The following is a 25,745-nucleotide window of genomic DNA, read 5'->3' as shown; positions in this document are numbered from 1 at the left end:
TTAGTTAACTACATGTCATTAAAACTGTCAGGAACTGAAAAAGTTTTTGGACACTACACATATATTAGCTATACTGCAGAAAATTCTCAGCTATAAGGCTTGGTCTGTACAGGTTTTCAGCCTCTGGGTAGTGACAAGAATGTGTCTGATTTCTGGCAGCTAAACAATACAAGCAATTTGTGAAGGTAACTAGAAATTACTTGTTAGTGACCATTGACATTCAGCGACTGCCAAGCAAATACAATGGGATGTACCAGGAGAGACATAGATTCTCATGATAAGGATGAAATGTTGCAGTGGAGACAGACACAAATGATGTGTTAAAGATTAAACTTTTACTAAATGATAAAGGAATACAGCAATTTTCTATATGTTAAAGAAATAATGGGGCACCGCTAGGATTTTCAGGGCCCCTAACTGGCAAATTTCCCTCCATTCCCCACTACATGTTACATGTATAGAAGGTCTCCATCCTCCCTCCATTCCCCATAGTGTTACATGTATAGAAGGTCTCCATCCTCCCTCCATTCCCCATAGTGTTACATGTATAGAAGGTCTCCATCTTCCCTCCATTCCCCGTAGTGTTACATGTATAGAAGGTCTCCATCCTCCCTCCTTTCCCCATAGTGTTACATGTATAGAAGGTCTCCATCCTCTCTCCATTCCCCATAGTGTTACATGTATAGAAGGTCTCCATCCTCCCTCCATTCCCCATAGTGTTACATGTATAGAAGGTCTCGATCCTCCCTCCATTCCCCGTAGTGTTACATGTATAGAAGGTCTCCATCCTCCCTCCATTCCCCATAGTGTTACATGTATAGAAGGTCTCCATCCTCTCTCCATTCCCCATAGTGTTACATGTATAGAAGGTCTCCATCCTCCCTCCATTCCCCGTAGTGTTACATATATAGAAGGTCTCCATCCTCCCTCCATTCCCCGTAGTGTTACATATATAGAAGGTCTCCATCCTCCATCCATTCCCCGTAGTGTTACATGTATAGAAGGTCTCCATCCTCCCTCCATTCCCCATAGTGTTACATGTATAGAAGGTCTCCTTTCTCCCTCCATTTCCCATAGTGTTACATGTATAGAAGGTCTCCATCCTCTCTCCATTCCCCATAGTGTTACATGTATAGAAGGTCTCCTTTCTCCCTCCATTCCCCATAGTGTTACATGTATAGAAGGTCTCCATCCTTCTTCTATGCCCCATAGTGTTACATGTATAGACAGTCTCCATCCTCCCTCCATTCCCCATAGTGTTACATGTATAGAAGGTCTTCATCCTCCCTCCATTCTCAATAGTGTTACATGTATAGAAGGTCTCCATCCTCCCTTCATTCTCCAAAGTGTTACATGTATAGAAGGTCTCCATCCTCCCTCCATTCCCCACAGTGTTACATGTATAGAAGGTCTCCCTCCTCCCTCCATTCTCCATAGTGTTACATGTATAGAAGGTCTCCATTCCCCATAGTATTAAATGTATAGAAGGTCCCCATCCTTCTTCTATGCCCCATAGTGTTACATGTATAGAAGGTCTCCATCCTCCCTCCATTCCTCAAAGTTTTACATGTATAGAAGGTCTCCATCCTCCATCCATTCTCCATTGTGTTACATGTATAGAAGGTCTCCATTCCCCATAGTGTTACATGTATAGAAGGTCTCCATCCTCCCTCCATTCTCCATAGTGTTACATGTATAGAAGGTCTCCATCCTCCGTCCATTCCCCATAGTGTTACATGTATAGAAGGTCTCCATCCTCCCTCCATTCCCCGTAGTGTTACATATATAGAAGGTCTCCATCCTCCATCTATTTCCCGTAGTGTTACTTGTATAGAAGGTCTCCATCCTCCCTCCTTTCCCCATAGTGTTACTTGTATAGAAGGTCTCCATCCTCCCTCCATTCCCTGTAGTGTTACATGTATAGAAGGTCTCCATCCTCCCTCCATTCCCCGTAGTGTTACATGTATAGAAGGTCTCCAACCTCCCTCCATTCTCTATTGTGTTACATGTATAGAAGGTCTCCATCCTCCCTCCATTCCCCGTAGTGTTACATATATAGAAGGTCTCCATCCTCCCTCCATTCCCCGTAGTGTTACATATATAGAAGGTCTCCATCCTCCCTCCATTCCCCGTAGTGTTACATGTATAGAAGGTCTCCAACCTCCCTCCATTCTCTATTGTGTTACATGTATAGAAGGTATCCATCCTCCCTTCATTCCCCATAGTGTTACATGTATAGAAGGTCTCCATTCCCCATAGTGTTACATGTATAGAAGGTCTCCATCCTCCATCCTTTCCCCATAGTATTACATGTATAGAAGGTCTCCTTCCTCCCTCCATTCCGCATAGTTTTACATGTATAGAAGGTCTCCATCCTCCATCCATTCCCCGTAGTGTTACATGTATAGAAGGTCTCCATCTTCCCTCCATTCTCCATTGTGTTATATGTATGGAAAGTCTCCATCCTCCCTCCATTCTCCATAGTGTTTTATGTATAGAAAGTCTCCATCCTCCCTCCATTCTCCATAGTTTTACATGTATAGAAGGTCTCCATCTTCCCTCCATTCCCCGTAGTGTTACATGTATAGAAGGTCTCCATCCTCCCTTCATTCTCCATAGTTTTACATGTATAGAAGGTCTCCATCTTCCCTCCATCCCCCGTAGTGTTACATGTATAGAAGGTCTCCATCCTCCCTCCATTCCCCATAGTGTTACATGTATAGAAGGTCTCCATCTTCCCTCCATTCTCCATTGTGTTATATGTATAGAAAGTCTCCATCCTCCCTCCATTCTCCATAGTGTTACATGTATAGAAGGTCTCCATCTTCCCTCCATTCTCCATTGTGTTACATGTATAGAAAGTCTCTATCCTTCCTCCATTCTCCATAGTGTTACATGTATAGAAGGTCTCCATCCTCCCTCCATTCCCCATAGTGTTACATGTATAGAAGGTCTCCATCCTCCCTCCATTCCCCATAGTGTTACATGTATAGAAGGTCTCCATCCTTCTTCTATGCCCCATAGTGTTACATGCATAGACAGTCTCCATCCTCCCTCCATTCCCCATAGTGTTCCATGTATAGAAGGTCTCCATCCTCCCTCCATTCTCCATAGTGTTACATGTACAGAAGGTCTCCATCCTCCCTCCATTCCCCATAGTGTTACATGTATAGAAGGTCTTCATCCTCCCTCCATTCTCCATAGTGTTACATGTACAGAAGGTCTCCATCCTCCCTCCATTCCCCATAGTGTTACATGTATAGAAGGTCTCCATCCTCCATCCATTCCCCATAGTGTTACATGTATAGAAGGTTTCCATCCTTCTTCTATGCCCCATAGTGCTACATGTATAGGCAGTCTCCATCCTCCCTCCATTCCCCATAGTGTTACATGTATAGAAGGTCTTCATCCTCCCTCGATTCTCCATAGTGTTACATGTATAGAAGGTCTCCATCCTTCTTCTATGCCCCATAGTGTTACATGTATAGAAGGTCTCCATCCTCCCTCCATTCCCCATAGTGTTAGATGTATAGAAGGTCGCCATCCTCCATCCATCCCCACAGTGTTACATGTATAGAAGGTCTCCATCCTCCCTCCATTCTCCATAGTGTTACATGTATAGAAGGTCTCCATTCCCCATAGTATTAAATGTATTGAAGGTCCCCATCCTTCTTCTATGCCCCATAGTGTTACATGTATAGAAGGTCTCCATCCTCCCTCCATTCCCCGTAGTGTTACATGTATAGAAGGTCTCCATCCTCCATCCATTCTCCGTTGTGTTACATGTATAGAAGGTCTCCATCCTCCCTCCATTCCCCGTAGTGTTACATGTATAGAAGGTCTCCATCCTCCATCCATTCCCCATAGTGTTACATGTATAGAAGGTTTCCATCCTTCTTCTATGCCCCATAGTGCTACATGTATAGGCAGTCTCCATCCTCCCTCCATTCCCCATAGTGTTACATGTATAGAAGGTCTTCATCCTCCCTCGATTCTCCATAGTGTTACATGTATAGAAGGTCTCCATCCTTCTTCTATGCCCCATAGTGTTACATGTATAGAAGGTCTCCATCCTCCCTCCATTCCCCATAGTGTTAGATGTATAGAAGGTCGCCATCCTCCATCCATCCCCACAGTGTTACATGTATAGAAGGTCTCCATCCTCCCTCCATTCTCCATAGTGTTACATGTATAGAAGGTCTCCATTCCCCATAGTATTAAATGTATTGAAGGTCCCCATCCTTCTTCTATGCCCCATAGTGTTACATGTATAGAAGGTCTCCATCCTCCCTCCATTCCCCGTAGTGTTACATGTATAGAAGGTCTCCATCCTCCATCCATTCTCCGTTGTGTTACATGTATAGAAGGTCTCCATCCTCCCTCCATTCCCCGTAGTGTTACATGTATAGAAGGTCTCCATCCTCCCTCCATTCCCCATTGTGTTACATGTATAGAAGGTCTCCATCCTCCATCCATTCCCCATTGTGTTACATGTATAGAAGGTCTCCATCCTCCCTCCATTCCCCATTGTGTTACATGTATAGAAGGTCTCCATCCTCCATCCATTCCCCATTGTGTTACATGTATAGAAGGTCTCCATCCTTCCTCTATGCCCCATAGTGTTACATGTATAAAAGGACTCCATCCTCCCTCCATTCCCCGTAGCGTTACATGTATAGAAGGTCTCCATCCTCCCTCCATTCTCCATTGTGTTACATGTATAGAAGGTCTCCATCCTCCATCCATTCCCCATAGTGTTACATGTATAGAAGGTCTCCATCCTTCTTCTATGCCCCATAGTGTTACATGTATAGAAGGTCTCCATCCTCCCTCCATTCCCCATAGTGTTCCATGTATAGAAGGTCTCCATCCTCCATCCATTCCCCATAGTGTTCCATGTATAGAAGGTCTCCATCCTTCTTCTATGCCCCATAGTGTTACATGTATAGACAGTCTCCATCCTCCCTCCATTCCCCATAGTGCAACATGTATAGAAGGTCTTCATCCTCCCTCCATTCTCCATAGTGTTACATGTATAGAAGGTCTCCATCCTCCCTCCATTCTCCATAGTGTTACATGTATAGAAGGTCTCCATCCTCCCTCCATTCCCCATAGTGTTACATGTATAGAAGGTCTCCATCCTCCATCCATCCCCATAGTGTTACATGTATAGAAGGTCTCCATCCTCCCTCCATTCTCCATAGTGTTACATGTATAGAAGGTCTCCATTCCCCATAGTATTACATGTGTAGAAGGTCCCCATCCTTCTTCTATGCCCCATAGTGTTACATGTATAGAAGTTCTCCATCCTCCCTCCATTCCCCGTAGTGTTACATGTATAGAAGGTCTCCATCCTCCATCCATTCCCCATAGTGTTACATGTATAGAAGGTCTCCATCCTTCTTCTATGCCCCATAGTGTTACATGTATAGAAGGTCTCCATTCCCCATAGTGTTACATGTATAGAAGGTCTCCATCCTCCCTCCATTCCCCATAGTGTTACATGTATAGAAGGTCTCCATCCTTCCTCCATTCTCCATTGTGTTACATGTATAGAAGGTCTCCATCCTCCATCCATTCCCCATAGTGTTACATGTATAGAAGGTCTCCATCCTCCCTCCATTCTCCATAGTGTTACATGTATAGAAGGTCTCCATCCTCCCTCCATTCCCTATAGTGTTACATGTATAGAAGGTCTCCATCCTCCCTCCATTCTCCATAGTGTTACATGTATAGAAGGTCTCCATTCCCCATAATGTTACATGTATAGAAGGTCCCCATCCTTCTTCTATGCCCCATAGTGTTCAATGTATAGACGGTCTCCATCCTCCATCCATTCTTCATATTGTTACATGTATAGAAGTTCTCCATCCTTCTTCTATGCCTCATAGTGTTACATGTATAGAAGGTCTCCATCCTCCCTCCATTCTCCATAGTGTTACATGTATAGAAGGTCTCCATCCTCCCTCCATTCCCCGTAGTGTTACATGTATAGAAGGTCTCCATCCCCCCTCCATTCTCCATAGTGATACATGTATAGAAGGTCTCCATCCTCCCTCCATTCCCCATAGTGTTACATGTATAGAAGGTCTCCATCCTCCCTCCATTCTCCATAGTGTTACATGTATAGAAGGTCTCCATCCCCCCTCCATTCTCCATAGTGATACATGTATAGAAGGTCTCCATCCTCCCTCCATTCCCCATAGTGTTACATGTATAGAAGGTCTCCATCCTCCCTCCATTCTCCATAGTGTTACATGTATAGAAGGTCTCCATCCTCCCTCCATTCTCCATAATGTTACATCTATAGAAGGTCCCCATCCTTCTACTATGCCCCATAGTGTTACATGTATAGACGGTCTCCATCCTCCATCCATTCTCCATATTGTTACATGTATAGAAGGTCTCCATCCTTCTTCTATGCCCCATAGTGTTACATGTATAGAAGGTCTCCATCCTCCCTCCATTCCCCATAGTGTTACATGTATAGAAGGTCTCTCTCCTCCTTCCCTTGTTTTACATGTATGGGGCTTCCTTCTGTCATATTCTTCTGTTATTTATAGAGCATAAAAATGGGCTGCAGCGTTATTTTTCTATTTTAAATAATGGAAGGACATGATGAAATCTATGCTCACACCAGCATGTTTTCTGTTATGTTATTCTGTTTCCGGAGAGAATAACGGAAACTAAGTGAAAGGTGAACAGAAGCTCTTGCTTTCATCGTTCCCGTGTGGACACATGTACAGGAGGCTCCTTCTAATATGTCTTCCATAAATACAACAGCAATAATTATTTTAACTGCATCTCAATTTTTACTGTTATATATAACAGAACAAGATGATAGACATATACATATATACTGTAAATACCGGTCATTATATCTCTGATAATGTGCCTATATAACTTTTACACAAATAAATCACCTACTCTATACAATTATACAATTACATGATCATACATACAGAGAAATGTACATATTATCATACACACCCAATATAAATATTATATACACACACGGACACATACATGCGGCGATATGTACATACATATATACGCCAGACACATGCACACACACGCACAGATTATGTACAGCATGTTCACAGAAACATACATACAAACACACATATCTCACACATCCTTACCCACAGTGAAGTCTGTCCTGTATGCAGGAGGGCAATCCAGGTTGCAGGAAGCTACATTGGGGAAGACAAAGCCTGGCATGATCTCCAGCTGTGGCCCAGCAAAATGACCTGAACGTGATTGAGGCTTGTGTGGATTTACATACGACTAGGACTTTTTGGGGGTGTTGCTGATAGGGACAGGGCAAGTTTAGGGCTCAAAATTGTCTTCAAAATTTTGACATGTATGCTCATTAGATGTAAAAATAGTTTATTATTCATATTTTGGTACGGGTGTGACAAAAACCCCTTTAATATTGCTATTTACACATTTTTATTTTGTAGCCATTGCTGAGCAGCTCAAAACACATGGACAAATCATTTGCTTACAAGTTCCTTCATCCTTGGCTTGGTTTAGGTCTTCTTACAAGGTAAAAAATGTTCTGTAGCTGCCACTTGCTGAATTGCAATTGCAGAAGTGCATGGTAGTAACACTTTCTCCTCCTCTACAGGATGTGGCCACTTTCACCTTTTTGTTTCTCATTGAGTTGTAAAAGCAATATTATTTTTTATTTTTCCATCTATAACTTAGTGACTGCATTTTATTTCTGGAGAGGTTAAACCCCCATTAATTGTGGCATTTTATTTTTAATTAAAAAATGTGCACCTTTTACCATATGGAATAAATAACATGTTCATAAAATAGCAGAAAATTCTTCATGTTTTGGATAGTGAGGACAATAAGTGCACAACAGAAGCTCCCTCAATCTTCATAGAATACCACAAATATGCACTAAAGATACTTACCGTATATATATTTTCACAAGTTCCTGTTATATTTCTATTCACTGTTCAGTGCACAATCGGAGCTCGGCACATGCGCAGTAGCTTCGGCATCAGTACTGATGCATATGTGTATAGCAGCGCTTCCGTCAGCACTGATGCCAGAGCTACTGCGCATGCACAGACCTCCGATGGTGCACTGAACAGGTACATAAAGTGCAGCTTAATATAGAAAGCGTTAAAAGGTTAGCTAAAGATAGTAGGTTAATAGGAATCTACCATCAGATCTATCTTAACAGATAGATTCCTTTAAGTCGTGGTGTCATAAAGTTTATATTGGTTTTCCCATGCAGATATTGATGAACTATCCATATTCACCCAAATTAGAGCTCATCTGGGAGGAGGATGTCCATATTTTCTAATTGCTAATTAGTCGATAGAGAGGCTCATGGGACAACTAGGTCATCATACATTTCATATTCCAATGAATGTATGCTTCCTTCAATGCAAACCAGAATTATAAGAGGCATCTAGGGGTCACATAGTTAATTGCATGATAACATATATAGAGGTTTCAAGTGTTACCTAAAAAGAGTTGTCTCCTGACATTCTTCACACAAAAATGACACAAGAAATTAGAGACCTCTCCAACCTAGAAGTCCCTACTCTCATCTTTAAGATTGTTTCTCCACTCAATAACCACAAAATGCATTTTTATAATAATATAATGTTAATTATTTTGAATGTACTTCCAGCACCACTTCTTTCACTGGTGATCACCTTGGGTGTCTATGGGGTCTTATTGGTGGCAGCAGTGGTTTAATGGTGGTTTTAGTGCCTTTTTCCCAGTGATGGAGAGCTTTGTAGTTATATTCTGAGCATATTCTGAGCTTATTCTGAGCGGTAAATAAGCAATGACATCATCTATTGTCAGTAGTAAATGTAATGATAGAGGTCTTGTCTTCTACTGTTTTCCTTTCTGTCTTATTTGTGATGTGATGTTGAGATTTTTTTTTATCTTAAAATTGATTTTTCCTATTGTAAACTTTCAGCACTGGAGAGAAGTGGCGCTCCAGAAGAAAGATGATAACCCCATCATTCCACTTTGCGATTCTTGCGGAATTCTTGGAAGTTATGAATGAGCAATCAAAGATATTGGTGGAGAAGCTCAGCAGTCGTGCTGGAAAAGGGTCTTTTAACTGCTTCATGGATGTAACCCTTTGTGCTTTGGATATAATATGTGGTAAGTGGGAATCTTGAGAACACATTCAAAACATCAGGGCATTTTGAAATTGCTTATTGTTAGCATTTGTGACTATTTTGCCCTCTCTGCCACCTTCATGCCAGTAGTGCATAAAGGGGCGTGAGGGGGGTCGTGGCCCTCCAAGTGGAGGGTTCAGCAGGCCGGAAGGGGGCTGGCGATAAATATGCCTATGATAAATATGCCCCATTGTCTTGATGCAAGATCCTCTAAAATATAGAAATGAACAAATGTGTTCTAGTCCCGTAATTTTTTGCTGGCATGACCCACAAGAACTTTTATTTTAAAATCCCTAACACTGGAATGTTATATATGTTTAATTAAAAAGATATTAGTTCCAGTTATTGGGTAATCATTTAGACTGCATCTGTGTAATGACCAGGGAAACGTTTTAAATATACTGTATGTCACCAATTTATTTTTTAAATGTTAATATTTATTTAACATCAATATTGTTGGTAAATATGATTATTCGTATCTATAGAGACAGCCATGGGAAGGAAAATTCAAGCACAAAGTAACAGTGATTCTGACTACATCAAAGCTATTTATGAGTAAGTGTTCAATAAGAGGGTCATATATCTTTAGTCATTTGTGTGTGTGTTTTCTGGGGTTTTTCTGGGGTTTAGACTTGTCTGATTTATCTTAAAGGTCGATATGTCAAGCAGCCGCGTCCGTGGGGTTTATGCAACTTTTTATTAAAAAGTTGCACAAAAATCTGAACTCTTCTGCAACATCTTCTAAAGTTTTTCTTACGCCTGATCAGGACTGCAGCTTATTTGTAACTTTTTAATCACGATTTGCGTCAACATTCTGACTTTCATATACATCCGCATCTGATTTTTAAAGATTTATCGGGTGCAATACTGAAAAGTTTTTGCGTGCCATCTTTGCTAGGCGGGTAGAAAAGTCACCAATATTGGCGCAAATATACAAATGTGCCATATAATGTCGCAAATTTAAGACAGGAAAGAGAAAATACTAAGATAAATGGAGTAAAACGATTTCTGTACATTATACAATTTTTATTCTGCATTTATTAGCAGTTTTTCGCTTTGCACTTATCAGTTTTCTCTGAATAGTGGAGTCCAGCTAGTATAGACTGCACAGCAGAAAAAACACTCTTACTAATTCAGAAGCAGAAGCATGTGAGATGTTCATGGTGTCCCTGTTTCCCTCAGACTTGACTCTTCTTTTAGTATTATTACTAATTCATAGAGCATGAGCATGAATTCCACGGCAATGTACATTCAAAAAGAGGCTTATTAAGAAAAGAACAAATGGAAGTACAAAAAACAATTGAACTGGAACAAGTGGAAGGAGGACCCTGCCCGAGGGCTCACAGTCTATACGGGAGGGTAGATGGAGACACAAGGTGAGGGAGCAGTGCAGTTATTAGGGCACACTTAACACCGCTAAGAGCCAGGATTCCCTATATGGAGGTTGAAACCGAGTGTGAGGAATCCTCTTTACAGAAAGCAGGAGCTGAGTGTGTGGAGATCTCCCATATGGATGGCAGAAGCTAAGTATATGAAACTTCCATATGGGTGATGAGTGCAGTGCATTTTAGGGATGGGGTGCAGGCCTGTATTCCTATATTCCTCTCATTACACAACCACACAACTACACCCCATGTCCCTTTCCTTTTAACATCACCTCAGTCCATTGTCCCTTTATTTCTAGTTAACTTCTACTTAACTGAAGTTTATAAATGATCCATGAATCAACGTATACATATATATATTTTCTCTCATCAGAATGAGTGATTTAATCCATCGTCGTCAGAAGATGCCCTGGCTGTGGCCAGATTTTATTTATCATAATTTAAAAGCTGGAAAGAAACATAACAAAAACTTAGAAATTCTGCATTCATTTACAGACCAGGTTGGTGAGATTGCTATGCGTTTTATTAAAATGTTGCAAGGGTACAAAGGACATTTACCACCAAGATGAAGGATTGTAAACCAAGCACACTTACATGCTGTTGTGCGCCCCTCTGGCAGGATCCGCTCTTCTCTAAGCTCCCTGTGTGCTTGTTCTTTTTACAAATAAAGGTTTTAAAAATTATACAAATGACCCTGAAGGGCTCCAGTCGCCCCTAGCTGTTAATTGAGCCTGGAGCCCTTCAGGTTCATTTGCATATTTTTTAAAGCCTTTTTTCATAAACAAGGTCATAAGAAGCTAAAAGGAAAGTGGATCTTGCCAGAATTGGCACACATCAACATTTAAATGTGCTAAGTCTTCATTCTGGTGGTAGATTACCTTATATTGTTTAGGATTTGCAAAAATCTTAAATAGGTGAATCGAGAAAATATAAAATGAGAGCTCAGATTTCTTACAGTGTCTTAATTAGTGTCCAATTGCACAGTAACCTGTTCTGCTATTCAGATAACATCCCTTTGTTAGTAGGGTCTCCTATTGAAGTGCCCTTGTGTCATTAGTACTACTCAAGTGACCAGCAATCAGAGTTGGTGGAACGTGTAAAGTTTTGTAGTGCTATATGCCCTACAGAAGAGTAATTCCTTACTTGGTAGTGCCTTGTGGTTGCCAAGTGGTACCATTAACCATGTCTCCTGACATTATCATGCTCTGCCATCTTTTTTCAATGTTGACATTTAAAGGGAACCTGTCATAAAGAGTCATTTTCTGGCTCCCCCATGTCCCCATAGAGAATAGTGCACACATTGCCAAAGAGATTTTATAATAATATTGGGTTTTCCAAAAAAAAGAGAAGTTAGATGAAAGTTTACCTTTCTGTATGCATAGCTGTGTCCCTGATCCCCTGGGAGTAGCCAGTGAGGAGTGGGGCAGACATGTATGACGTCCTAAGGGTGGATGAGACTGTGAGGAGGAGACTCAGGGACATGGGAGGGTTATTTGATTTTAAATGGATGCATGACGGAGCGGTTTCCCGAGGGTGGGCGGAAACCAGTTCTCACTGGCCACTACCGGGGGACTCGGGACACAGCAAAGGTAAACTTTCTTCTAACTTATTTTTTTTAGGATAACGGCAGTTTTACTATAAAAACTCTTTGGCGATGTGTACATTATTCTTTATGGGGACATGGGGGAGCCAGAAAAAGGTTCTTCTGATGGCAGTTTCCCTTGCAGGGGTTTGCTTAATTATGAATAATAATAACATTAATTTTTGGAGGAGGGATAGACCTTTGATGGAATATCCTCTGGAGTTTCCATAAATGTCTCTGGAACTAAGGAGTCTAAACTACAAATTAATTTAACAGTTATCTACCTAAGTTCTATGTCTCCTTCTCCTAGTTAAGAAAGTTAAGAAATTGGACTTAATATTGAGATTACTGTCAGCTTAGATTTGAGCATCTTTTGTAGATGTGTGTTGACAAATGACGTCCCTGGCTCCATAGTGGAGATATTTTAGCCGTGGTATTTTCATAGTTTCATTACTATGTTAAGTGGTGGCTAGGGATATCCATTTACTCTAATACCACACAACTTTCATCATCAGATTTTGCCAACAAACCTTAAACTTAACCTTAAACCTTAAACCTTGTATGTTTTTTTGTGTTCTTAGACAATTTTAGAAAGAGCACAAGAAGTAAAGAATGCTAAAGCCAGTGCAGAAAATGTGGATGATGATGGTGAAGAAAAGAAATCCAAGAAAAGAAGTGCCTTCTTAGATATGCTTCTAAAAGTAACTGATGAGGCAGGAAATTCCCTGAGCTATAAGGACATTCGTGAAGAAGTGGATACATTCATGTTTGAGGTATAATCATGTTTAATAACTCTATAATTTTCTTTGTAAGTGTAAACATACCATGTGATATCCACCTCACGGAAATGTTGCATACCATAGTGTGAGTCAAAAACCCATAAAATTGAGGAATATTTTATGGCCACATACTCTAGAATATTGCATGGCTTGAATCTGGGAATTTTGGAAACACCATCAACACTTGATATTGGCTTATTCTATACCACTTCACTCTGGAGAGTTTCTATTACAGTAGCTGTACCAGCTGGGTCACCAACACTTGGCAGCAATGTACTGGTTGTAACTGAATTGGCCTTATTGCAGCTTCTCTATTGCTTTGTGAACTTCATAAAACTAGAGTGCCTCTCAATCACTGAGGTATCATAACTCCCAGGTATCTTTAAGGTGGCACTCTTCTTCTCACTCATGCATCCGCTCCCAGACCATGGTGTAGTAACTTAAAGGGAACCTGTCACCAGGGACCTCATTTTCACTAAAAACAGATTGTAAAAGCCCATGACACCTGCATTGCAACAATGCCTCTCTGCCTTTTCTAAGCATTTGCATTACAATATAATTGTGTGTTATAACTTACTCTTGTATCCTGGGGTAGTCACAGGGGCTGGACTTTGGTTTGGATGCATTTCAAAAAACAACATGTGACTTGTCTGAGCTGCAGGCTGCCTCCATCTTTGTGCTCCTGTACAGCTCTGTCCCTCCTCCACTGATGTCAGGCTGACCAGTCTGAGAAAGAGCAGGAAGTGGAGCTGTACAGGAGCACAAAGGTGGGGGGCTAAGCCCTGAGGAGTGAGTAACACAGACAAGGCACATGTTGTTCTTTGAAATGCATCCAAACCAAAGTCCAGCCCCTGTGATTACCCCAGGATTTTGTCAGGATGCAAGGTAAGTTATAACACACAATTATATTATACATATATATAATTATACAAATGCTTAGAGAAAGCAGAATGACATATTTGCACTGCAGGTGTAATGGGCTTCTGCAACCTGTCTTTAGTGAAAATGAGGTCCCTGGTGACAGGTTCCCTTTAATTCTTCAGTAGGTGAACTGACTTCCCCTAATAGAAGATACTGGGGGTCATTTACTAAGGGCCCGATTCGCGTTTTCCCGACGCGTTACCCGAATATTTCCGGTTTGCGCCGATTGTACCTGAATTTCCCCGGGATTTTGGCGCTCGCGATCGGATTGTGGCGCATCGGCGCTGGCATGCGCGCGACGGAAATCGGGGGGCGTGGTCGAGCGAAAACCCGACGGATTCGGAAAACCCGCCGCATTTAAAAACCGAAAATGTGTCGCTTGGGAAGCGCTTACCTTCACCTGGTCCAGCTTGGTGTATTCCGGTGCGTTCAGATGATTTTCAGTGCAGCAGCGACACCTGGTGGACGGCAGAGGAACTACCTTCATAAATCCCGTCCGGACCCAAATCCTGTTCAGAGAACGCACCGCTGGATCGCGAATGGACCGGGTAAGTAAATCTGCCCCACTGTTTCTCTTTTGTAAACTGCAACCTCCTGTTAACATGTTAACATTTGTTCACTTTTTCAGGGTCATGATACCACTGCTGCTGCTCTTAACTGGTCCTTGTTTTTATTGGGTTCTCATCCAGAGGTTCAGAAAAAGGTGCACAAAGAATTAGATGACACCTTTGGTAAGATGGTTTTCCAAAAAATTCCCTAACCTTATCATTACTTGCTGAATGATTTGAACTAGTTCTAAGTACCTGAATTCTCATACTATAAGACGAAAATTATTAAGACACACAGCCAATTTGCATATCAAAAAAGGAAAAATATATTTTGCACCAATTAAACTATCCATGGGGCTCATACTCACATGTCTTCAATAGCTCCGCTACACACACACAGTCATAGCCCTGCTACACTCGTTTACAGAGAGCTTTGCTACATTCACACACACTAGTGATGGGCAATCCAGCTCTTTATAGCCGGTTCATTTAACTCAGCTCATTATAAAAAGCCAGCTCTTCTGGCTCCTGAGCAGCTCCCTATGTAATAACGACCCATTATTAACACACACAGCCCTGCTACATTCACACAGCTATGCTATATTGGGCACCACCATTAGCCCTACATATCCTCAGCTTAGTATGCCTTCAGATTACCCACGCAACACATACACACACACACACACACAGACAGGGGCACATTTACTAAGGGTCCGAACAGAGCATTTCCTTCGGGTTTCCCGACTTTTTACCGTTTTGCCCTTAATTGCCCTGGGTTTTTGGCGCACGCGATCGGATTGTGGCGCTTAGGCATCAGCTTGCATGCGACTCAAATCGGGGGGCCTGGATGCCGGACAACCCGACTGATTCGGACAACCTGCCGAATTTAAAAACCAAATTATGTTGCAAGATCAGCACTCACATGCACCGGGAAGAAGAAGGGGAACTCTGGCGGACATCAGTGGGGGAAGCGCTAGATGCAGGAAATTGGACGCACGATCTTAGTGAATCGTGGCAGACCCAAATCCTCGTCGGACAACGCACAGCGGGAATTGCGACATGACAGGTAATAAAATGTGCCCCATAGTATCAGCTCACAAACCCTTCAAAATAATACTCCCTATCACCTTCCCCTGCAGCTCCACAGCCTGCATAACCACAAGCAACTCATCCTGTGTAGCCAGCCAAGATCTTCATTTTCAGGTCATGTGACTTGAGATTGCCTTTGAGGTTTGAGCATAGGAAGAGCTGCTGATTGGTGGGAGCCATTTAAGTTGCAACTCCATGCATTCTTCATGCCGGATATACTCGAGCACTCTGCTAATCAATGTTCATCAGTCTCAGATAAAATGAATTGGCTGGCAATGTCCATGCATACTTTTCAGGATCGATAAGGGTTATAGGGTCAGGGACGGTAGGCCTATCCTGTAGACAAGTCATTATTTGTTTTAAAGTATAAATCGTTAATAAATTCTTAGTGTTTTCTAGAAAATTATAATATATGATTTCCCCTTTCAAAACAAACAAAATGGTGCCCATAACTTGCTGCTCACCATTGGGTTATAGTTTTTTCTGTTCTGAAGCTACTTGTCAGAAATCTTCCTCAGCAGCAAGAGACAAGCCTCTCTATGTCATTGCCCTACAGTTCAGACAATTATAGACAGCCCCCAGTTCCCATGATGCTTTATGTTCTTTTGTAAAGTTACTTAGCAGTAAATCCAGTGAGATTCCCACATTAAATAAATTACATAGTGGTTACACAGGAACTATATAGCCTGGCAGCGTCATCACCTAGAAGAAAGATGGAAGGCCCAGATTTTCTGTGTTTACGTCAGAATTGGGTCAGTAGGCAATGTTAGATTTCCCTCAATGTTCGGAGTACAGATGCTGGATAAAGGAGTGAAAATTCGATGACACATTTTGAGGTGCAAAGAGAGATATTGAAAGTTTTGCAGGATCATAGATTGGGATGGAAGGACTCATAGTGAACAGAGGAGGCCTTCTACCTCTATTCTTTTGCAGGAGTCTTCTGCATCCACAGAGCTGCAGTCACAGGGTGAAGAACACTGCTGTAGATGAAAGTAATAGGCAAAGTTATATTAGCTGCAATGATACATTGTAGTGGAGGAGCCTGGTAAAGATTTTGCATTCAAGCTCATCATATTCAAGCCTCTAAGTTGAACCACTGGGATTTCCACATATCCAAAAACATGGTCCCATGTTAACTCTATAATGGAGTAATAGGCTGCACTTATGTATTAATATTACAATTATCTATTTGGGAACTGGCTGGAGATAAACTGTCTCCCTAAAACTCTAAGAGTAGGCAATGGCAAAGGCAAAGGCCTTTTCTTGTTCAGTGGCTATTCTACCAGTGAGACTGACCACCAAAGTATCTGCATTTCTGTAGATCATTGACATAACTTGCATAGTCTTTAAGGGGTCATTCATAACTGGAAATTTCTAATAAATTTTCATAACTAGTCAAACGGATATACCAAAAATTTCAGATAGATGTCCGCTTTGGAGACCTCCCCTTCCTTTTCCCAACTGCTGAAAATGGTGATGTTTATATGCATGTGTGGCTCTGATGCTCAACTTCACGCCTGCCAGGACTTTTTTAAATGGGTTGTCCAGAGATGAAAAAACATGTCTGCTTTCTTCCAAAAACTGCACCACACCTGACCATGGTTTGTGCCAGTATTGCAACTGAGCTCCTGGCAGGAGGGATTGTGAGCATTAGAGCCACACATATACACATCAACATTTACAGCAGGCATGTGACATGGGTTGAGTACAGGAAGGGGAGGTCTCAGAAGTGGATATTCAATGTTGATATCAACAGTAATGATCCAATAAATAAGATGATATACTGTATATTTGGGTAATTACCATGACAAAAAAAGAGTCTTTGTGTTCCTCACCTCAACTTATTACTGGTACATACTGTATATAACAAAATTTCTGGCCTAAAGCCCAGGATCAGGTTCTAGTTTCCATCCAGCATGGGTTGCTTTTTAATGTATTATTCTCTGATATTCTTATAATCACTGGTATAGGGTACTGAAAGTTGTGCCACCTCTTAATAAATCAGACAAAGTATCTTTTTTTTCTCATGTCCTAAAACAACTTTCATTGTGCTTTCCATATTAGGTCTGTCTGACCGGCCGGTGACAATGGATGATATGAAGAAGCTTCGATATCTTGAAGCAGTGGTGAAAGAAGCTCTTCGACTTTACCCTTCAGTGCCATTCTTCGCACGCACCATTACTGAAGATTGCACCATTAGTAAGGAACATTAACTTAATGCAAATCTGTCATCTAGAAAAAGTACTGTTCATATAAATGTGAATAAATATTATGCATTTGCATAAATTTATACATGAAAATTTGGAAGGTGTTATATGCAGTAAAATGCTTCTTTTATGAGCTTACTATAAGCATGGCTACCATGACCTCTGACATGCTTGGCACATTAGGTGCCACATCTGAGAAAAATTCGAACTTAGGCCTTATGTTCATGAACATAAACTGCTTCCAGGCTACAAACAACAGGTCTATGTTTCTTTGTCCATCCTTATTTACATGCCGTTGGCAGGAGAAAAGGACTACCGAGCTGCAAATTCGGACAGGCATAGGACCTGTGCTATAATTCGAGGCCTGGGCAGTTGGCTCATGCACTGGACCATGGAATCCATGGCGTTGGCATGAACTAATAGATGTAAATCGGGATGTAAGCTAGATGCTAAAACAATGGCTAACACACCTCCACATCATATGGTTATGTGTGTGATGTATTCAATCGGCACAGTGCGGCACATGAAGATAAGCACTTGGAATAGGCCCACACTAAAGGGGGAAGTCAACCATTGGAGACCCCAGCAGTTGTAAAGTTTTGCTTGTTGGGTTAATTTTCATGTGTGAAGTTGCCCTGCCAAGTCTTGACAGTAGGTCTCAGCTGAGAACCTCATCTTTAATTGATTCCTTTGGCTTGCCATACAAACAGGGTACCTACCTGTGACATGTCATATGGTTATAATGTAGAAAAGTAGGACTTATGTGTATATGTTTGACATTGCAGGAGGTTTTGCTGTGCCGAAAGGTGTGAATGTAGTCATTGTGCCTTTTGCCCTTCACCGGGATCCAGAATTTTTTCCTCAGCCTGAAGAATTTAAGCCTGAAAGATTCCTTCCTGAGAATGCAAGTGGGCGTAATCCCTATGCATATATCCCTTTCTCTGCCGGTCTTAGGAACTGCATTGGTAAGTTATGAAATGGATAATAATATCATAAATGTAATATGTAGCACTTTTTGTAACATTATTTAAGAGAACATTTTTTCCATGAGAATATTATATAATTATTTTTATTAGTTTATAGAGCCTCATTAATTCCACGGTGCAGTACAATCAGTAGTGGTTGACATAGATTACATTATGACAAAAACAGGTGCAAGTACATAATACAAAACTACATTGATCAGCAGACAAGTAGGAGAATGACCCTGCCCATGAGGACTCACAATCTATATGGGGGGGGGGGGGAGATAGAGACATTAGGTGAGGGAGCAGTGCAGTTAATGTGCGTTGTAGGCGATCCTAAACAGGTGGGTTTTTAGGTTAGGTTTGGAAAGTGGGGGACAGTCTCTCACATTTGGGTAAAGAGTTTTAGATTATTGGTGAAGCACGATTGTAATAAGAGCAGATGGTAATAGATTCAAGCTAAAAAGTCCTGTGAGGAATGGAGATTACATGTGGGTTGGTATTGCCTGATGAGTTCAGAGATATATGGAGGGGACAGGTTGTGGACAGCTTTGTAGATCATGGTTAGTATTTTAAATTGAATTGGCTGTACAATGGGTAACCAGATTACAAAACTTAGTATAAAAGGATATACAAAAAGGTACCAAGAAAAAAAAGTTATATCGGGCAAGTCACTCTATAAAGGGATTGACCCCCTTGTACTGGTCAAGACACAGAAAATCCTGTAATGCCAATGAAACATAAGACATAAATAGTAACACAAATTTTTGCAATACTAAGGTATAGATAGACAGTTTGTGGTGCCCCTACGAACTCAATAAAACAAAATAACTGTCGGCACAGCAGGACCGAGTAAGAGAAATAGTAAAGCATACCAACAAGAAGTGAAGGGGGAGGGATAAGGAAACACACAGAGGAGGGGCACAAACAGAAAAAGGTGGGGGAGCTGAGTGTTGGGGAAGTCAGAGGGACCCACAGGTAAAAGTTTATATTCAATTAATACTCAGATGCTCAAAAGATGTGACAGGTATTAGCCAAACCTTGCAGTAGGAGTCCTTGGTATTTATAAGATCTGCTGTCAATTCTTCCATATGTTGTAGGTGCATGATCTCCCGCAATTATTCATTAATTGTGTGGACGTGGGGCTGGGATTTTGCAATGATGGGAAATTACTGTTACTAGAAAAAGAAAACCAGTCAGTGTGTAATTCACCAAGCCCAATACAATGGAGAGAAGTACTGCTTTAAGAGAATTAGTAATAGCGAAAGCTGTCACTTGGCACATAGTAATACTAACCAAGGACTAAAAAGGATTAGTATGGGGCACTGTAGGTAGAACTTTTAAGCAAACATTCACCTTTTTACTGTTTTTAGAGTTGAGTTACTTTGTTAGTGTTATGTTTTGTGGTTCTTGCACAATGTTATGTAGTTTTTACAGAAACTTATTGACACCCAGTACATCCATCGTGTTGTACTAATGCTCCATGCATATGGAGATACAGAAAAAAACATATTAATCATATGCATAAATCATTACTTTCTGGGATTGAGAAATAATTACCCATCAACAGGAGCGCCACAAACAACAAGCCTATACTTGCCTATCTTCTCCACTGCAGTCCAGGTTTTTGTATACAGAAACAGCAGCAGTAATGTCATATTGATAACATGTGACCACTGCAACATAGCAATGGTCTCAGCATTGTTAAAGGAAACCTACCACCACAGATCTACCTATTAAAGTAGATTGGGTGGAATGTGCCTCTATTGTATGTGAGGATAGCCCTTTTAAGGGCTAATCCTCACGTCCCCTATATCTTTTTCTAACTTTTATTGTACTAATATGCAAATTTTCTCTTTGATCCTCCTACCCACGCAGCTACGAGGAGCACCATAGTCAGCGAAGCCGACATTCTGCACAGAACGCCGAAAATATGCGGGTAGGAGGATCAAAGATGCTACTCGGGGTGTGGAGTAACCGCGCTGTATAGCCTCAGCTCTGGCTACTCCACGTCCCAATAGCCTCTTTAGAAAATTTGCATATTAGGGCAATAAAAGTTATAAAAATATACAGGGGACATGAGGATTAGCCCTTAAAAGGGCTATCCTCACGTCAAATAGAGGCATCTATCACCCTATTTACCTTAATAGGTAGATCCGTGGTGGTAAGTTTCCTTTAAAGGAAAGCTGTGTGGAAGATTTAGGTCACTAAGCCACTCACAAGTCCATGTGGCTTAGCGATTTAACGTCTCAAATTTATCTCTGTTTTTAATAATGACCACGCCCTGACATGATATAGGGCATTGGTTGTGAACGTCTCTGGGGTTAACCAGGCCATGACCCCAGCAGTGAGTTTGCCAGGGGGGAGTGAGAGGTGCAGACAGGGCTGGGTTATCATTGGAGCTCTTTCTGCAGGCCCAGCAATTCTTTACGTCTGAAAATAAGCTACAATGATAATCCAAATGTTCTCCTTCTCTGGTGCCTCCGGCTCATTTGCATATTGTTATAAAGTCGTTTATTTGGTGTAGTAGACGTGCCGGAACGTACCAGAAGGGCTCCCACTCAAACCCTAAGATAACAAGCATTCCTTTGGTGACAGTCTAGATGTCCTTTAACGTGAGGCCACTATTTTGGATTTGTGTCATATAAAGAAATTCATAACTGTGAACTTAATTACCAAACTGTATTATTTTCTTAGTAGATTGAATCATGATCTCTCATATGTCTTGTCACACACAGGCCAACGATTTGCACTAATGGAGGAGAAGGTGGTGTTAGCAGCCATTTTGAGAAACTTTTCTGTAAAAGCAAACCAGGATCGTGAACAACTCCGTCTGGTGGGAGAACTCATTCTACGTCCACAGGATGGCATTTGGATTGAACTAGAGAAAAGAAAAGCCAATTCTTTTTGATAAACCTAATGGAATAACCTCATTTCTCTCAAATTGTTATTAATTGTAAATATTTTAGTGTATGTGACTGGTGATGTTGAGAATTTACTGGCTGGATGTTTCATCAATGTCTGAGCCTAGTGTGAAGGTTGTCTTTACTTGTATGTATTGCTCAGGACACTTTATTTGATGGTATGCAACAATTACAGCTGAAACTTAAAAAAAACCACACCAGCAGAGCTGACTGGACCCGGACTTCCCGTTTGGGTTCAGGCGTGCGCTGCAGGACCATGACATGTTGCTGGATTGGCTTCCAATCCTGCGAATTAACCCCCGCTAGCAGCTAGCCATCACTTCGATTGGCCTGTTGTGTCATCTTGGCCGTGCAAGGAGCCCGTTCAACTATAGAAGTGCCCCTGCGGCACTTATTTGAGTCAGTGGCATGAAAAGTAGCAAAAAAAATAGACCAAGGTAGGGACTGGCATCAATTTGGGCCAAAACTTGTGACTAAGCGGAAAGTTGCAAATCTTAAATTCAGTCCTATTGTAAAAACTAGTCTATGCAAATAATGAATATGGCGCAAGCAGGGTCTATTTCAAAATGACTTTAAATTGCATATGGAAAGTCGCAAAACAGCATTTGCACCAAAACAACGGCAAACGTAGATAGAAAAAGCAATGATAAATTACCCCCAATGAATCTGCTCTAGTACTGTGTTTTTACAGGAACAGCAACTGCTAATGTGAAGATCCGACCTCTTAATGGATACGACGGGGGGTCTTCGTAGTGTTTATTTCTACGCTGAGCCCTACTTGGCATAGAAATAGACGCAACAGGTGAATTTTCACATATAAATATAAATACCCCCCATTGCCTTTTTATTCACTTGAAAACAATATTTATACAGTTAATTAGCCAGTTGTCTGTGAGATGTGTACTAGAATTTAGCTAATACTGTCTATAGACTGAATATTTAATGTTCAATTATCATATGTTAATTAGGAAAATATGTAAAATTTCAATAAAATGTGATAATATCTTTTAATTTGGTCAATGCCTCTCTGTAGTTGTATTCTATTGCATGCCACAGGTTGTCACCCCGACATGTTATACATAATATTCCAGTTGGAGAATACAAAAGTTCTCGGTCTAGGAACATTAACCCCTTAAGGACGCAGCCATTTTACAGCTTAAGGCTCAGCCCGATTTTTTGGATTCTGACTTGCTTCGCTTTATATGGTTATAACTTTTGAACACTGTTACTTATCAAAACGATTCTGAGATTGTTTTTTCCCCACATGTTGTACTTCATTTTAGTGGTAAATTTTGGCAGATAAGTTTTGCGTTTATTTACAAAAAAAAGAAAATGTGATGAATTTTTTGAAAAATTTGCCATTTTCGAAATTCTAAATCATCACGTTTTCAGGCAGATAGATTTACCAGCTAAATAAGTTGCTGAATAACATTTCCCATTTGTCTACTTTACATTTTCATAATTTCTGAAATATCTGGATAATTTATTTTGACGTCACGCGGCTTGCAAATAGAATATCGCTTTTCCGGATTTTCAGAATTGACTATTTTGGGGATAAATACAGTTTTGAATGAAATTTTACATATTTAGCATCAAAACCCCCTATATAACCAACCCATTTTCAAATCTGCACCCCTCAAGCTATCAGAAACAGCTTTTACGAAGATTGTTAACCCCTTGAGATCTTCATAGTAATTGAATCAAAATGGAGGTGAAATTTAGAATGGTCATATTGTTCCCTTATACGTTCATTTAGCACCAAAATTTACACATTTCCAAAATATAAAAAGAGAAAACCCACCATACAATTTGTTCTGCAATTTCTCCTGAGTACAAAGACCCCCCACATGTGGCCGTTACTTGTTTTATGGGGGCACAGCGAGGCGCAGAAGGGAAGGAGGGCGCTGCAGCTGCCAGGAATTTAGTTTCCTCATTGGCCCCTTTTGAAGGCTATAAAATTTTCGCTTTTTCGTTATTGGGGCCATGTGACGGCATTTTTTTTGCGGGATGAGATGCTTTTTCCATTGTTACCATTTTGGGGTTGGTATCACCTATTGTTGAAAATTTAGAAACTTTTTTTGAGGGCAGGAGTAGAAAAGCATCAATTCTGTACTGGATTTTTGACTTTTTTTTTTTTGGTGTTCACCGTATAGACTAATAGTCATGTTATCTTTATTCTATGGGTTGATACGATTACGGGGATACCAGACATGAATATATTTTCTTACGTTTTACTAAATTTGTCAAACAAAACCCTAATGTGGGGAAAAATCTATAATTTTTGTATTGCCATCTTCCAAGTGGCATAACTTTGTTACGTTTTTGGCTACGGAGCTGGTTGATGGCTTGTTTTTTGCGGGACATGTTGTACTTTGCACCAGTATCATGTCTGAGTACATATGGTTTTTTGGTCGCATTTTATATCATTTTTTGTGGGATTGAAAAGGTAAAAATCATAATTTTTGGAGGGTTTATAACAGTTTTTTTTTACGGCGTTTATCGTGGGGGTTCAATAATGATTTACTTTTATTCTACGGGTTGTTACGGACGCGGTGATACTATATATGTGGGGTTTGTGTTATGATTTAGACTTTTTTTTTGAGTTATATGTCTCTTTATATGTTTTGGGGGTTTGGGGCATTTTTAGTGATTTATGACTTTATTTTTTTATTGAATAACTTTTTTTTTTACTTTTTCACTTTTACACCATGGGACATGAAGAAGCAATCTTCTGATTGCTTCTTCATGATAATATTCTGCAATACTCATGTATTGCAGAGTATTATCAGTGTCAGCCTATGCACTTGCATAGGCTGGCACTTTGCCAGTAAGATGACGTCACAGACGCCATCTTACTGGCAATTCTTGCTAGTAACTCTGGGGTCCAGATCGGACCCCAGAGTTACTATAGCAACGATCGGCGCCCCCCGAAAACGGTTCGGGGGGGCCGATCGTGGGGGAAAGACCCCCCAGATACTTGTTAGATGCCGCGGTCGCGCTGACCGCGGCATCTAACGGGTTAAGCACCCGCGATCGGAGACAACTCCGATCGCGGGTGTTACACTGGGGTGCCGGCTATTAGTTACAGCCGGCACCCCGTGTTTCCCGATGCCGGTTCGGCTCTGATCCAGAGCCGAGCCGGCATAGGAGCCGTGGCGGATATATCCGCCACTGAGCGCTAAGTCACTGCGCTCCGTGGCGGATATATCCGCCGCGGAGCGCGAAGGGGTTAATACAAACAAATAGGTCATTTTTTTTTCTACTACATATATTTAAGATTTTCAATTGATTGCTAAGATTAGAAGAAAATATTTACCCATGTTAACAGCTGCTGAACATCTTTTTTCTATTTTGCAGTCGAGATGTAAATTCATTGCTTGTAGGACTCAAACTATCAGTAATATAGTAGCCCCTTCAATACTTGCCTCACACATGGTTACCTGTCAAAGGTTCATATTCCTGTAGTGGGAATAGATATAGAGGGTCATTTACTAAGGGCCCGAATCGCTATTTGATTCCCGAAAATTAAGTTTTGTGCCGAATTGCCCGGGGTTTTTGGCGCACGCGATCGGATTGTGGCCACAAACCACAGGCTGGGAATAACTCCTTCCTTTAGAGGCTAGCAGACTGTAGAATTGGCTGTCTGTAGGCAATAATGAGCACCAGCGGCTTGCAGGACAGAGTGGACCAATGGTCAGATTTGCTCAGGAGATCTCCTATGGAGTTAGGTGGGCTCTGCTGCCTCTGCAGCAAAACAGCAATTTCTGTGGTGGCAGCACCTGGAGACACAAAGGGGCAGATTTACTTACCCGGTCCATTCGCGATCCAGCGGCGTGTTCTCTGCGGTGGATTCGGGTCCGGCTGGGATTCACTAAGGTAGTTCCTCCGACGTCCACCAGGTGGTGCTGCTGCGCTAAAGGAACTCAAGTACACCGGGCTATTCCTAGTGAAGGTAAGTGCAAGCTCCGCAACACTTTTTTTAAAAAAAATGCGGCGGTTTTTCCGAATCCGTCGGGTTTTCGTTCCGCCACGCCCCCCGATTTCCGTCGCATGCATGCCAACGCCGATGCGCCAAAATCCGATCGCGTGCGCCAAAATCACGGTGCAATACAGGGAAAATCAGCGCAAATCAGAAATATTCGGGTAACACGTCGGGAAAACGCGAATCGGGCCCTTAGTAAATG

The 25,745-nt window shown here is 41.3% G+C and overlaps 1 protein-coding gene across 1 annotated transcript in view; it reads left to right on the top strand.

Moving 5' to 3' along the window:
• Positions 1 to 22,572, top strand: part of CYP4V2 (cytochrome P450 family 4 subfamily V member 2) — a 34,379-nt gene extending 11,807 nt beyond the window's left edge. Inside the window, exons 3-11 of the mRNA XM_072122607.1 lie at positions 7,464 to 7,549; positions 8,954 to 9,144; positions 9,647 to 9,716; positions 10,920 to 11,046; positions 12,710 to 12,901; positions 14,457 to 14,559; positions 17,530 to 17,664; positions 18,458 to 18,637; positions 21,376 to 22,572. Coding sequence (XP_071978708.1) covers positions 7,464 to 7,549; positions 8,954 to 9,144; positions 9,647 to 9,716; positions 10,920 to 11,046; positions 12,710 to 12,901; positions 14,457 to 14,559; positions 17,530 to 17,664; positions 18,458 to 18,637; positions 21,376 to 21,548 — 1,257 coding nt within the window. The 3' untranslated portion in view covers positions 21,549 to 22,572. The remainder of the gene's footprint in view (positions 1 to 7,463; positions 7,550 to 8,953; positions 9,145 to 9,646; positions 9,717 to 10,919; positions 11,047 to 12,709; positions 12,902 to 14,456; positions 14,560 to 17,529; positions 17,665 to 18,457; positions 18,638 to 21,375) is intronic.
• The last annotated feature ends 3,173 nt before the right edge of the window (positions 22,573 to 25,745 follow it).

This window comes from Engystomops pustulosus, chromosome 1 (genome assembly GCF_040894005.1).
Source record: "Engystomops pustulosus chromosome 1, aEngPut4.maternal, whole genome shotgun sequence".
NCBI lineage: Eukaryota > Metazoa > Chordata > Amphibia > Anura > Leptodactylidae > Engystomops > Engystomops pustulosus.
The sequence above is the reverse complement of the archived record's forward strand: the minus strand, read 5'-3'. Positions and strand labels throughout refer to the sequence as shown.